Source organism: Colobus angolensis, unplaced genomic scaffold, assembly GCF_000951035.1.
Source record: "Colobus angolensis palliatus isolate OR3802 unplaced genomic scaffold, Cang.pa_1.0 Scaffold1, whole genome shotgun sequence".
NCBI classification, from domain to species: Eukaryota; Metazoa; Chordata; class Mammalia; order Primates; family Cercopithecidae; genus Colobus; species Colobus angolensis.
This window is the reverse complement of record NW_012110918.1, coordinates 17,885,227-17,898,038: the sequence shown is the minus strand read 5'-3', so window position 1 is coordinate 17,898,038 and position 12,812 is coordinate 17,885,227. Positions and strand designations below refer to the sequence as shown.

General features: G+C 62.0%; 2 protein-coding genes across 2 annotated transcripts in view; one reads left to right on the top strand and one right to left on the bottom strand.

Moving 5' to 3' along the window:
• On the top strand, positions 1 to 11,892 carry LOC105524598 (chromosome unknown open reading frame, human C17orf70). Its single transcript, XM_011959962.1, has 8 exons — positions 1 to 91; positions 786 to 1,741; positions 2,667 to 2,823; positions 4,329 to 5,098; positions 6,110 to 6,246; positions 7,871 to 7,987; positions 10,386 to 10,472; positions 10,830 to 11,892. The coding sequence occupies exons 2-8, from the start codon at positions 949 to 951 to the stop codon at positions 10,959 to 10,961; spliced, it is 2,193 nt and encodes a 730-aa protein (XP_011815352.1). The 5' UTR covers positions 1 to 91; positions 786 to 948; the 3' UTR covers positions 10,962 to 11,892.
• FSCN2 (fascin actin-bundling protein 2, retinal) overlaps positions 11,748 to 12,812 on the bottom strand; it is an 8,596-nt gene continuing 7,531 nt past the window's right edge. The window contains exons 5-6 of the mRNA XM_011933323.1: positions 12,302 to 12,384; positions 11,748 to 11,820 (exon numbers count right to left, since the gene is read on the bottom strand). Of these exons, the coding sequence (XP_011788713.1) occupies positions 11,748 to 11,820; positions 12,302 to 12,384 (156 nt within the window). The remainder of the gene's footprint in view (positions 11,821 to 12,301; positions 12,385 to 12,812) is intronic.

Below are 12,812 nucleotides of genomic sequence, written 5' to 3'. Positions count from 1 at the left end.
TGGAGCTGCTGGCGCCGCGCAGGTTGCTGTACGCGCTGTGCGCCCGGAGGGGCCTTTACTGCCTGTCGCTGGACCACCCGGGCAGGAGCAGGTGAGGGCGGGCCCGCGGCCTCCCTCCCGCACGCCCCTGCTGCCCCCGGACTGCTTCAGAGCCAGCAGCCGCACCTCCTCGCTCTTGGGGACCCGGGCTGCCACCAGCTCTGAGCCTTGGCCGCCATCCCCGCCCATATCTGGAGCCCCTGCCCCCATCACTCTTGCTGCAAGTATCTTGCTCACAGTCCTTAGTAAGTGGGGTTCACATGGTTAAGCCTACTTCGGGGTGCGGGATCCTGTCTGGTGAGACACGCCCCCGAGGTTGGGTGTTTATTAGAGGGAGGAGACGGCAAAGGCACCGTGACCCCGAGCCAGTGATCAGTGGAAACCATCTGGGTCGGAAGGAAGCGAGCTCCGGGCAGCCAGGCCCGTCTTCAGTGCAGAGCCGGCAGCCGCTGACGGCGGCCCAGGCTGTAGAGGGCGCAGCCTGTGCACTTTGCAACCAGGGTCTCCGCCGGACGGTTCTGTGCTGAGGGGTGTCTGTTCAAGCTGCTTTTGGATGTGTGGTACTTCCCGTCAAGCGTGTCCTCCGTGGGGAAGGTGGGAGGCCATGTGGCAGATGGACTGCTGAGCGGCCTTGAGGGTCACTGCGGGGACCCCTGAGCCGGACTGCTCCATGCCAGGTTATGGTGAAGAGAACGTGGGAATCCCACCCTGCCCAGGCCTGACCAATGCGTCCCTTGTTCTCAAAGGTCTACAAGCCGGGATGACAGGGACAGCGAGGACGGTGACCAGCCTTCCCCCGTGATCCCGGTGGACCCCGATGCCTGCATCCTTCCCGATGCTGCGCTGTGCGCGTTCACCGTGCTGGACAGTGTGCTGGTCACCCTGGTGCAGGGCCCCGCCCGGTGGAAGATGCAGCTGTTTGAGCAGCCCTGTCCTGGGGAGGACCCTCGGCCAGGAGGCCAGATCGGTGAGGTGGAGCTGTCCACCTACACCCCCCCAGCCGGGGTCCCAGGAAAGCCTGCAGCCCCCCACTTCCTTCCAGTGCTGTGCTGTGTGTCACCGTCAGGCTCCAGGGTGCCGTGTGACCTCCTTGGGGGCCCTGGGGGCTTCACACTGGAGGACGCCCTCTTTGGGCTCCTCTTCGGAGCTGATGCCACCCTCCTGCAGTCACCTGTGGTCCTCTGTGGTCTCCCTGATGGCCAGCTCTGCTGTGTGATCCTGAAGGCCCTGGTCACCTCCAGGTCAGCCCCTGGTGACCCAAATGCCCTTGTCAAGATCCTCCATCACCTGGAGGAGCCTGTCATCTTCATAGGGGCCTTGAAGACAGAGCCACAGGCTGCAGAAGCTGCAGAGAATTTTCTGCCTGACGAGGATGTGCACTCTGACTGCCTGGTGGCCCTTGGTCACCATGGCCGGATGCTGGCCATCAAGGCCAGCTGGGATGAGTCTGGGAAGCTGGTGCCCGAGCTGCGGGAGTACTGCCTCCCAGGCCCCGTGCTCTGCGCTGCGTGTGGCGGGGGTGGCCGCGTGTACCACAGCACCCCTTCTGACCTCTGTGTGGTGGATCTGTCTCGGGGAAGCACCCTGCTGGGCCCCGAGCAGCCCGAAGAAGGCCCGGGAGGCCTGCCCCCCATGCTGTACCCAGCCAGCCTGAACATCTGCAGCGTCGTCTCCCTGTCCGCGTCTCCCAGGACGCATGAAGGTATGAGCTGCTGTCTAAAATGAAAGATGGGAGCCCAGGGTGGAGCGTCTTTTTTGGCTGTCTGCTACTATCAGGCCGCCTTCCTTTCCTGGGCTTGTTCTTTCGCAACGCCGACGGGTGTTGATACAGCCTAGTGGTTAACTCCCTTCTTGTCTCAAGGGCAAGCAGGGGCTGGTGGTGGGTCTATGCATTGTTCTGCCTCTGGGGTCTAGGGTGTGGCCCTGGGCCTGGTAGGATCTGAGTGTGCTGCTTGCTGGCTGTGGACTCGGAGGAAACTCAGGGGTCGGCCGCAAGTGCCTCCTCGGCAGGTCTTACGTGGCAAGCAGCCCGGGGAGGTCTGTTCCGGACTCGCCTTTTCTTCCAAAGGCTGCAAACGCCTGCTCGTGCCATGGTGTGGCCTGCCTGTGAGTCTGCTCTGGACCAAAGGCAGATGGCATTGTGGAATTCTAGTTTTGTGTTTTCCACAGAAAAAGCCAGAGAGGGTTTTAGCTGTGTGTGCCCAATGTTGGGGTGAGAGAAATAGAGCCACACACCCCCAACCAGTGCATTTCCCCGAGTGTGCTCACATTGTGAGCGTGCTAATAAATCTCGCCACGGAAAATACGTACCCGGCAGGAGAGGAGGACTTTGAAGGGAAACACCAGACTGTCTCCACTGCGGAAGAGAGGGCTGCAGATGGGGTCAGAGATGGCAAGGCTCGGGGCCACCGACAGAAGCCCGGGGTGGGTCAGAGATGGCAAGGCTCGGGGCCACCGACAGAAGCCCGGGGTGGGGACAGCGCCTTTGTCTCGGGACCTTCTCTTCCTCACTGGACACTGGTCTTGTCTTCCGACTTCTTTCCTGGAGCCTGGGGAAGCACCTCTGAGTGTCACGCTGCTTGCCTCTCCCAGTCTGCGGACCAGGCCCCTTGTGTGTCTGTCACCAGGTGGCACCAAGCTCCTGGCCCTGTCCGCCAAAGGCCGCTTGATGACCTGCAGCCTGGACCTGGACTCTGAGATCCCTGGCCCAGCCAGGATGACCACAGAGAGTGCAGGCCGGAAAATCAAGGAGCTGCTGTCTGGAATTGGCAACATCTCTGAGAGGTGAGCAGTTTGGCTTGGGCTGGGCAGAGGCTGGCACTGCCATCCTTGGGAGGTAGTGTCTCTGTGTGGGGTCGTCCTGAGTCTGCGTGTCCTCAGGTGGCAATGGTCCAGGAGAGGCCATTACTTGGCTTTTTTTTTTTCTGTGTTTTTTTTTGAGACGGGGTCTCACTCTGTCGCCCAGGCTGGAGTGCAGTGGCCGGATCTCAGCTCACTGCAAGCTCCGCCTCCTGGGTTCACGCCATTCTCCTGTCTCAGCCTCCCGAGTAGCTGGAACTAGAGGTGCCCGCCACCACCCCCGGCTAATTTTTTGTATTTTTTAGTAGAGACGGGGTTTCACCTTGTTAGCCAGGATGGTCTCGATCTCCTGACCTCGTGATCCGCCTGCCTCAACCTCCCAAAGTGCTGGGATTACAGGCCTGAGCCACCGCGCTCTACTTGGACTCTTTTTGAGAGGGAATTTCGCTCAATGTCACCCAGGCTGGAGTGCTGTGACGCGATCACTGTTCACTGCAACCTCTGCCTCCTGGGTTCAAGTGATTCTCCCGCCTCAGCCTCCTGAGTGGTTGGGATTACAGGCGCCTGCCACCACGCCCAGGTACTTTTTGTGTTTTTAGTAAAGATGGGATTTCACCATGTTGCCCAGGCTGGTCTTGAACTCCTGGGCTCAAGTGATTTGCCTGCCTTGGCCTCTCAAAGTGCTGGGATTACAGGCATGAGCCACTGCACCCGGCCGTTACTTGTCCTCTTAAGATATCTTGAGAGCCTCAGGCGTTCCACTGTTTGGTGACAGGCTACCCAGCTGCCTCTGGAAGATGAGCCGGGACTGCCCCCCAGCACCCCACCCTTTCTCCCTCGTGGGCCACAGGAGGCATCCCTGCCGAGCCCTCACCCTCCCTGCTCTCAGCGCAGGAGCCAGCGTGCTTTTCCTCCCGCAGCGCCGGCCTCGGGGCGTTCAGAGAGAACATGCCGCGTGCGTGCAGCATCCCCTGCACCTCTCACATGACCGCTGGGGTCCTGAGAGCGAGGGGCCTGTCACCCCAGGTGTTAGGGCTGTTTCTGTAGTGCCTGCCACCCTCCTGGCTTTCGCTGTAAAGGCTGCAAGAGATGAAAGAGACCCGCCAGGAACATTCTGGGGAACCGGGGCGGGGGGGGGCTAATGCACCACCTGGCCCCTGAGTGACCCAAATGTGGGTGGTGGGCTTCTGGAACCTGGCGGATGAGCCTAGGCCCCCCCTGAACACCAGCGCCATCCTCAGTCCGCTTTCCTCCTGCAGCCCAAGAGGAGAGATCAGGTCAGATGGCTTGAGGCAGCTTCCAGAGAGGCTCGATGTGGGTGGGACCGGGAGAGACATGTTCCTGTGGCGGGGGCCCCTCTCTGGCGTGGCTGCACGCCCACTGTGTGCTTGTGGAGCCAGGTTCAGGGCCTGCTGGGCCTGAGTCAAGATGTGGCACCCGGCGCTGTGGGTGTCCCCCCTTCTCCTGGGGGTCATGTCTGTCTTTCGCAGAGTGTCTTTTCTAAAGAAAGCGGTTGACCAGCGGAACAAGGCCCTGACAAGCCTCAACGAGGCCATGAATGTGAGCTGTGCACTGCTGTCAAGCGGCACGGGCCCCAGGCCCATCTCCTGCACCACCAGCACCACCTGGAGCCGCCTGCAGACGCAGGACGTGCTCATGGCCACCTGCGTGCTGCAGAACAGCAGCAGCTTCAGCCTGGACCAGGGGTGGACCCTGTGCATCCAGGTGCTCACCAGCTCCTGTGCTCTTGACCTGGACTCGGCCTGCTCAGCCATCACCTACACCATCCCCGTGGACCAGCTCGGCCCCGGTGCTCGGCGGGAGGTGACACTACCCCTGGGCCCTGGTGAGAACGGCGGGCTCGACCTGCCTGTGACCGTGTCCTGCACGCTGTTCTACAGTCTCAGGGAGGTGGTGGGCGGGGCCCTCGCCCCCTCGGACTCTGAGGACCCCTTTCTGGACGAGTGCCCCTCCGACGTCCTGCCTGAGCAAGAGGGCGTTTGCCTGCCTCTGAGCAGGCACACAGTGGACATGCTGCAATGTCTGCGCTTCCCTGGCCTGGCCCCACCACACACACGGGCCCCCTCCCCACTGGGCCCCACCCGCGACCCCGTGGCCACTTTTCTGGAAACTTGTCGGGAGCCTGGCAGCCAGCCAGCAGGACCCGCCTCCCTGCGGGCCGAGTTCCTGCCCCCATCTGTGGCTTCCATCAAGGTGTCAGCGGAGCTGCTCAGGGCTGCCTTGAAGGACGGCCACTCAGGTTGGTGGCACTGATTGGCTTTGCTCAGCCTTGGGGATTTTTTTTTTTTTTTTCCTTAAAGAGACAAGAACTTGCTGTGTTGCCCAGGCAGGAGTACAGTGGTGCAGTCATGCCTCACTGCAGCCTCGAGCTCCTGGCCTCGAGTGATCTTCTCATTTGGACCTCCCAGAATGTTGGGATGACCTGCATGAGCCACTCCGCCCCACCCACCTCGGGCCTGCGGACATGGGCTGTTCCTCCTTCTCCCAGCTGCTCCTGTGGGGCAGCCTGGCCCCCCAGCCCAGCGAGCTCTGCTCAGGAAATGAGCTTCGCCTGCATCCCGTCCACTGTTGGGGTCTGGCCTTATGTGGGGCCCTCTCACCATGTATTTCTTTTCAGTTTTGTTTTTTAAACCTATATATGGAAGCCTAACCTAAATACAGCAGAGTCACAAAGGAGCCAAACTGTGAGCTTCATAGCGCAGGCACCCGGGGAGGGAGTCAGCTGCACTCACCCCAAAGCCCCGGCACCATTCATCAGGCGATTGTGAGCTCCACGAAATGGAGTGTGCGGTCCCTTCTTCGTGTCTGTCCTTTGCTCCCCCATGTGTGTGAGACCCTCTGTCACAGGTGCAGATGTCTCCGTTTCACTGCAGATGGGTATTTGGATGGTTTCTGGATTTGGGCTTGTGCAGAGAGGGCAGCCGCAGCCATCCCTGGGGTGTTTGCCCGGTGCTGGGGCGGAGCTGCTGCTCCTACCCTCAGCCCCCAGGGGCATGGCCAGTTCTCCAGAGTAAGGTTTTCACCTTCCACAGATGGGAACTGCCCCACCCATCGCAGGACTTGCTCAGCAGAGAACGTGGAGCAGTGGCCTCCTTCCTTTCTCTGAGTCAGCTGGCTGTGCCACAGCTTAGGGTGGGGCTGTGCATAGCTGGGATGCTTAGATGGCTCTGGGAAGGGCACTTTGGGGCAGCCATGCAGATGCCCACCTGGTAGGATCGGGCTGAGCTCTTGGCCGGTGCCTCCCCTCCAGGTGTGCCCCTGTGCTGTGCCACCCTGCAGTGGCTCCTTGCTGAGAATGCTGCTGTGGACGTCGTGAGGGCCCGAGCGCTGTCTTCCATCCAGGGAGTGGCCCCTGATGGCGCTGACGTTCACCTCATCGTCCGAGAGGCAAGCAGGGTTCAGGCAAATGAGCCTCGGCACCAGCAGTTCTTGGGGTGGGGCCCCTGGGCTGGAGCTCGGGAGGACCCCTCACCCTGGACGGGGGCCCGGCAGCCTTTTCCCGAGCTCCCCAGACGGCTGTGATGCGACAGTTTCCCCTCATGCCGAGCAGACCCCGCTCAGGCGGGGAGGGCCTTGCAGCTCAGATCCCCGAGGACTGGCCCTGTCCAGCCCTGTCCGCCATGAAGGCCCCCTTCCCCTGTCCATTACTGAAGTCATAGCGGGTTCCACAGTGCTGCTGGCAACACCTGTACCCCAGGAGCAGCAGCCCCACTAACCCCCTGCACTGCTGGAGGGCTCCAGACCCGTCACGGGAGCTGCTGAATGGCGAATGGCACTGCTGGTCTACAGCCCCTGTCATGCACACCTTTCCAGAGACCCATGACCTCCAAGCACACCCTCACGTCCCACCAGCAGAGGCTCTTGCAGGGTAGCCCAGGCTGCCAGGACACGTGTGTCCCTGAGGATGGGCAAGGCTGCCTGGGGCTCAGAGTCTACCCTTGGTTTCGGTTTTCGTTTTCATTTTGTTTTTTCTTTTTTGAGATGGAGTCTCGCTCTGTCGCCAGGCTGGAGTGCGGTGGCGCAATTTTGATTTACTGCCATCTCCACCTCCTGGGGTGAAGCGATTCTCCTGCCTCAGCCTCCTGAATAGCTGGGATTACAGGCGCCCGCCACCACACCCAGCTAATTTTTGTATTTTTAGTAGAGACGGGGATGTCACCATGTTGGCCAGGATGGTCTTGAGCTCCTGACCTCAGGTCATCTGCCTGTGTCAGCCTCCCAAAGTGCTGGGATTACAGGCGTGAGCCACCGCGCCCGGCCCAGAGTCTACACTTGGAATCGAGCCTCGGCCGTCGGGTGCCTTGACTGCCACTGCGTGGCCCTTTCAGCCCGGATGCTGGGTCTGTTGGTGGCCCTGCAGGTCGGTGCTGACAGCCCCTGTGGGAGAGCCGCAGGCGACTGTGTCCTTTCTGGGCTCCCTAGGCCCCTGGCGTCTCACCTCCTGTGTGGCGTGTGGAGAATAAGCCTGGTTTCCTGGCTCTTGGCCTGTTCTTGCCATTCTTTGTTGTCCAGCTCAGCTCAGGCCTTCCTGAGGGACAGGTGGGTGTCCCATAGACAGGCCTAGCAACTCCCAGTGTCCACAGCGATGCCCTAACTCTGGTGCCAGAGGTGATCTGTGATGCCTGGTGTTGGGGGACAGGCCTGGGCCCCCCAAGGGCATGCAAGATCTGCATGTAGGTTGTGCACAAGGCATGTCACCGCAGTGGCCTCCTCCTGGAGCAGGCCCCAATCTGGCTCAAGGCCCTGTGTGAACTCCACAGGTCTGAGGGATGGGGTCTCCCTGGACACCTCTGGGTGCAGAGCAGGTTCTTGCCATTGGCTGGTGGCTGGTTCTTCAGGTGGAGAAAGTTGAACTAGGGTACTGGGCTCTGCCTCCTTCAGGATATAGGACAGCCCCGGGCAGGGGTTTGGCCTCACGTGCTGCCAGCTGGGGAGGCTTCTGTGTAGCCTGAGCCCCCCCAGGCAGGTGGGGGTGCCACAGGCAGGCAGTGAGGTGGCTCCCGTGTTGCAGGTGGCCATGACCGACCTCTGCCCAGCCGGGCCCATCCAGGCCGTGGAGATCCAAGTGGAAAGCTCCTCTCTGGCCGACATTTGCAGGGCACACCATGCTGTTGTCGGGCGCATGCAGGTATGTCAGCCCGCTCAGGAAGGCGGCCAGGATCTGTGGGTCGCTCACTAAGGTCCGTGCATGGGACCCTGTAGCTGCTGGCCACGGGGTCTGCAGCTCCCTGCACGGGAGTTGTAGGAAGATCCAAGCCTGCTCTGCCGCTGAGTGCAGCGTTGTGCAGTGGCGCTGTGGGCGATGAGAGGCATGAGGTGGACCCTCTCGGGAGGCCAGTGCTGCTCCCCAGGTGTGCCGTCACCCCCAGGCTACGAGGCCAGTGGGCTTCTATTTGTGACCTGCGAGGGCAGCCCAAGGTTTCCTCCCGTCTCTGGCTGGGCAGAGGCTGCATAGAGAGGCCGTGGCCTGGGCGTGGATCCTACAACAAGGTGCTGGGAGCCTCCACGTCTTTGCAAGAGAGTGGAGTTTGCGGCTCCCCCACTCACAGCCCCAGGGATTCCCTGGCACAGGAATAGCTGCCTCCATGCTGTGCCCAGAGCCAGCGTGGGCCAGCGGCTGCCAGATCTGAGAAGCAGCTCTCCAAGCTCCAAGCCAAAGTCTACTTGTGCCCTGGCGGGGCAGCCGTCACACCTACCTGCTAGAACTGTAGCGCAGCTTTGGCCCATACGGTGGGTCTGCAGCAACCCTAGAAACCGGTTCTGGAGTTTCCTGTTAGGGGTGGTCCCTGCCTCGGCTCCACCTGGGCTTATCAACGTGCATGCCCAGGCCTCCCCAACCCTGCGACCCCGGGCCTGTGGCCTGACGCCAGCTCAACCCCCGTGGGCACTGTGGTGGCACTTGGAGACGAGGCCCTTCTGCGAGCAGTGGCTCTGCCCAGCCCCGGAAGGCGGCTCAATGGCCGGTCCCAATGAACACGTCAGCTCACAGAGCACCATGACCCAGAGATTTCGTTTGGTGCAATGACCCTGCACCCTACACTTCCATGACCCTGATGAGCATGTCACGCAGCACTGTGACCCCAGTGATCTCACGGCACCACGATGGGGGGCTGCCTGGGCTTGGGGATCTTGTCCTGAGTGCTGGGGGCACCACGGGGATCTCCAGAGCTGAGGTGTTGCCTGTCAGAGGAAGCTCTGCCCACTGGGCCATCCGGTCCCCAAGAAAGTCCCATCCCCTGCCAGGAGCAGAGCTCCAGCCCCTGGGTTTGCGTCCAGATTTCTCTCTTCTTACAAGGACACAGTCATGTGGGGTCAAACCACTCCAGCGACCTCACCTTGATCATCTGCAGAGCCCCCATTTCCAGACGCAGCCACGCTCTGAGTGCCAGCACTAGGGCTTCCGCATGAATCTGGGGGGGCCTGAGTCAGCCCACAGGAGCCCACGCACTGCTGCTGCCTCCTGGACACATACCGGGCTGCAGACCTTAGTGTCCCCCAACAGCTAGGTGCCCACCCCACGAGCAGGAGTGCTCTCAGGACCCTACCCAGCACACAGCAGCTACCAGCACTTCTGGGACCCCAGGCAGGCCAGTGCTGCCCCTCGGGGTGTCGGGATCTCATCTCAGTTGCTTTGCTCCAAGAGCCCTGCAGGATCCTCACTGCCCAGGCTCACCTGGAAATTTAGTTGTATGTATTTATTTGTGTGTTTGAGATAGAGCTCCGGCTCTGTCACCCAGGCTGCTAGTCCACTGGGACGATCTCGGCTCACTGCACCCTCTGCCTCCCAGGTTCAAGTGATCCTCCTCCCTCAGCCTCCTGAGTAGCTGGAATTACAGGCTCCTGTCACCAGGCCCGGCTAATTTCTTTATATTTTTAGTAGAGATGGGGTTTCACCATGTTGGTCAGGCTGATCTTGAACTCCTGACCTGAAGTTATCTGCCTGCCTCAGCCTCCCAAAGTGCTGGGATTAGAGGCCTGAGCCACTGTGCCTGGCCCATCTGGACAATGTAGATCCAAGTCCAGGGAGCCGGTGCCGCAGCCCACCCTGGGCTGTACTGCATGACTGAGTGGCCAGGCCAGGGTCTCTGCATAGGATGCCAAGGCAGTTCCCTGGCTGGTCTGTGCCCCTGAGCGGCCTGAAGCCCAAGATGGGAGAAGGGGGCAGCAGGCAGGTTTGGATCTGCATAGAGTGTGGCTCTTGGGGACAAGAAAGGGCCCAGTAGTGGAGAGAAAAGAACCAAACAAGTTCATTTCCAAGAAACTGTCAGGCCAGGGGCTCTGTGCCCTGTCACTCTGGAGGGCAGGAAGTCGAGGTGAACAGTGGGGTGGAAAACAGCAAAGCGGCTGGGGGGTTGCCAGGCAGGGAGGCGGGGCGGGGGGGTGCCAGGCAGGGAGGTGGGGATGGGGGGGTGCCAGGCAGGGAGGCAGTGCTGGGCAGATAGAAGGAGAGGGTCACCTGCTCCGAGGGGCGTGGGGGCAGGTGCTGGGGCACACCCTCTCCAGCATGTCCCCTGTGTCCCCCCCAGACGATGGTGACAGAGCAGGCCGCCCAGGGCTCCAGCGCTCCTGATCTCCGTGTGCAGTATCTCCGCCAGATCCACGCCAACCACGAGGTGAGCACCCGGTGCCCTGGGCAATCCCCTCCACCTGGGTAGCCAGGCGCGCCCATCGGCAGGCCCTTCTCCAGTCACCCGGAGTCTGCAGAGTCCTCGCAGTGCATGGGCTCAGCTCCCATGGGCCTGGGACAGAGTCCGAGTGACCACAGCCCTTCCTGCCCCCCATTCTCCTTGAGGGGCCGGGTGTCCAGGCCAGGCTGCGTGTCCCGTGTTTTAAGGTTCCAGATGAGTGTTCATCCTCGAACCACCTGTCACTTCCCAAGTGTGGTCCTGCGAGTGGTGGGTCCCCCAGAGGCACCCAGTGACATTCCCAGGGCCAAGTGGGGGCCTGAGCTGTGTCTGCTCCACCTGCAGACGCTGCTGCGGGAGGTGCAGACCCTGCGCGACCGGCTCTGCACAGAGGATGAGGCCAGCTCCTGCGCCACCGCCCAGAGGCTGCTGCAGGTGTACCGGCAGCTGCGCCACCCCAGCCTCATCCTGCTGTGACCAGGCGGGTCTGCCCTGGCCACGGCTCTGATTACGCTCCCAGCCTCTGTAACAGCCCCCCAGGCCTTCGTGGTTTTAGAGGAAAACTGAGTTGGCCTGGCCAGAGCCGTCAGGGAAGGTGTGACCTGGCCACGTGGGAGCAGAACACTCATGAAAGTGCTTGAAGGCCATGAAGCACAAAGCAGATTCTGACTGGGAGCAACCGAGGTGGGCTCTGAACCTGGCCGGTCCAGCTTCGCGTCCTCTGCTGGTCTCTCTCCTTCTCTGACCGCGGCCGCAGCCCCTGCACTCGCCTTCCTTGCTGCTGGGCAGCCTTCCCGCCACAGCAGCAGCCCCTGAGGCCAGGAAGCAATGCGGTGCGTTCTGGACCCTAAGGGCTGGAGAAACAGGATTTCTGGGGTTTGGACTTGGGGCGAGTTTGTAACTGTTGCTGCCACACCACCAGGAGCACCAGCTGCCCCTCTGGGTGGCACTACCAGGCGCCCCACGGTACCCTTGTCACACTGTTCACACCTGCCCGGCTGCCCACTCTGGGACCCCGAGGTGGGAAGGTGCTCCCTGAGACCAAAGCACAAAACAGCATGCAGGGAGCTCCTGCAAGTGCCCGTGGCCGTGCGCCACACCAAGGAAGGGCCATCGGGTGGCCTGTGGCCGGAATGCTCAACAACTAGGTGCCCCCGGCCGGGGCTGTACCCAGCACTGTGCACTATTTTCAGGGCCACTCGGTGGCGCTGTGGCCTGGGGGTGCCCTGAGCCCCAGCCCCCAGCCCCCTCCCTCAGACTGGGCTACGGCCCGCCTCCTGGTGCTGGTGTTTTCATCTGGGGAGGGTGCTCCTGCCGCTCCCGCTGCAGGCACTGTCTGCGAAGAGTGCGGGTAGGAGCCTTGAGGTGCTTCTCTGCTGTGACAAACAACCCTGTCTGTGAAACTTCAGGCCTCGGCTGTTTTTTCTCACCCCTTCCCACCCTCTCACTGGGCTCCCTCCAGAGTCATGGCACTGCTTGGGAGCCCCCAGCACCGGGGTGGCCTCCAAGGAAAAAGTGTTCCCTGTGACCCAGTTACCCCTGAGGAGGGCTCTGCTCCACGGGGGTGTCGGAGGCCTGGGGCCACTGCCTGGCTCTCCCCTGCCTTCCTCGCCGTGGAGTGGGAGGGGCCCGTGGGGTGCTCCTAGTCAGGGTTTGTCTCCCTCAGTGGTTGCCACATCTCAGGGAGCAAGGGCCCCCGGTGACACTCCAAATCCAGCCTTTTCAGTGGGGCCACGGCCTGTGTTGCTGGGAGAGCTGGGGCCGGGTGAGCCATCCACCAAGGCGGGCCTGCACCCCCTTAACGGTCCCGTCCGCACTGTGCTCCAGGGCCGTCCTCTGCCACCCTGGGCAGGAGCCTCTGGCTCTGACCTTTGTCCAGCGCTTGTGCCCGTGTCTTGCTCTGAACGTCAGGGGAGAGCAAGGGGTGGCCAGGAGCTAGGGAGGGTTGAGGACCTAGGTTGGGGAGGGGTGGTGTCCAGTGAGGTCATCTGTGATACGTGTTGGTGGCCTCGCCCGGCCCAGGCTCAGTCCGCCACCCACCCCCAGCCCCCATCTTCCCCGCGTCCTCAAGACCTCCCCTCCGCCCCACCTCCACCGGCCTGGGTCACCCTGCCCGGGCCACCCTGCCCATCCACAAGGCCACCTCCTGGACCCGAGTCCTTGGGCACTGGGAGGTTCTGGGCGCGCTCTGGTTTGGGGAAAACTGGGGTCTCCTCCCCCTATAGCTGCAGGACCCTCAAGCGGCACCCGGAAGCCCACGCGCAGCTGCGGGACAGACACGGTGTAATGCGCGATGGGCTGGTCCGGGCGCGGCCTCAGTACTCCCAA

What these genes read in the sequence shown, in the direction of transcription:
- LOC105524598 (XM_011959962.1), top strand. Translation starts at nt 949, where the DNA reads ATGCAGCTGTTTGAGCAGCCCTGTCCTGGGGAGGACCCTCGGCCAGGA. An exon ending in CTTGAAGGACGGCCACTCAG is followed by an intron (nt 5,099 to 6,109) that starts GTTGGTGGCACT and finishes CCTCCCCTCCAG; the next exon opens with GTGTGCCCCTGTGCTGTGCC. An exon ending in CTGTTGTCGGGCGCATGCAG is followed by an intron (nt 7,988 to 10,385) that starts GTATGTCAGCCC and finishes TGTCCCCCCCAG; the next exon opens with ACGATGGTGACAGAGCAGGC.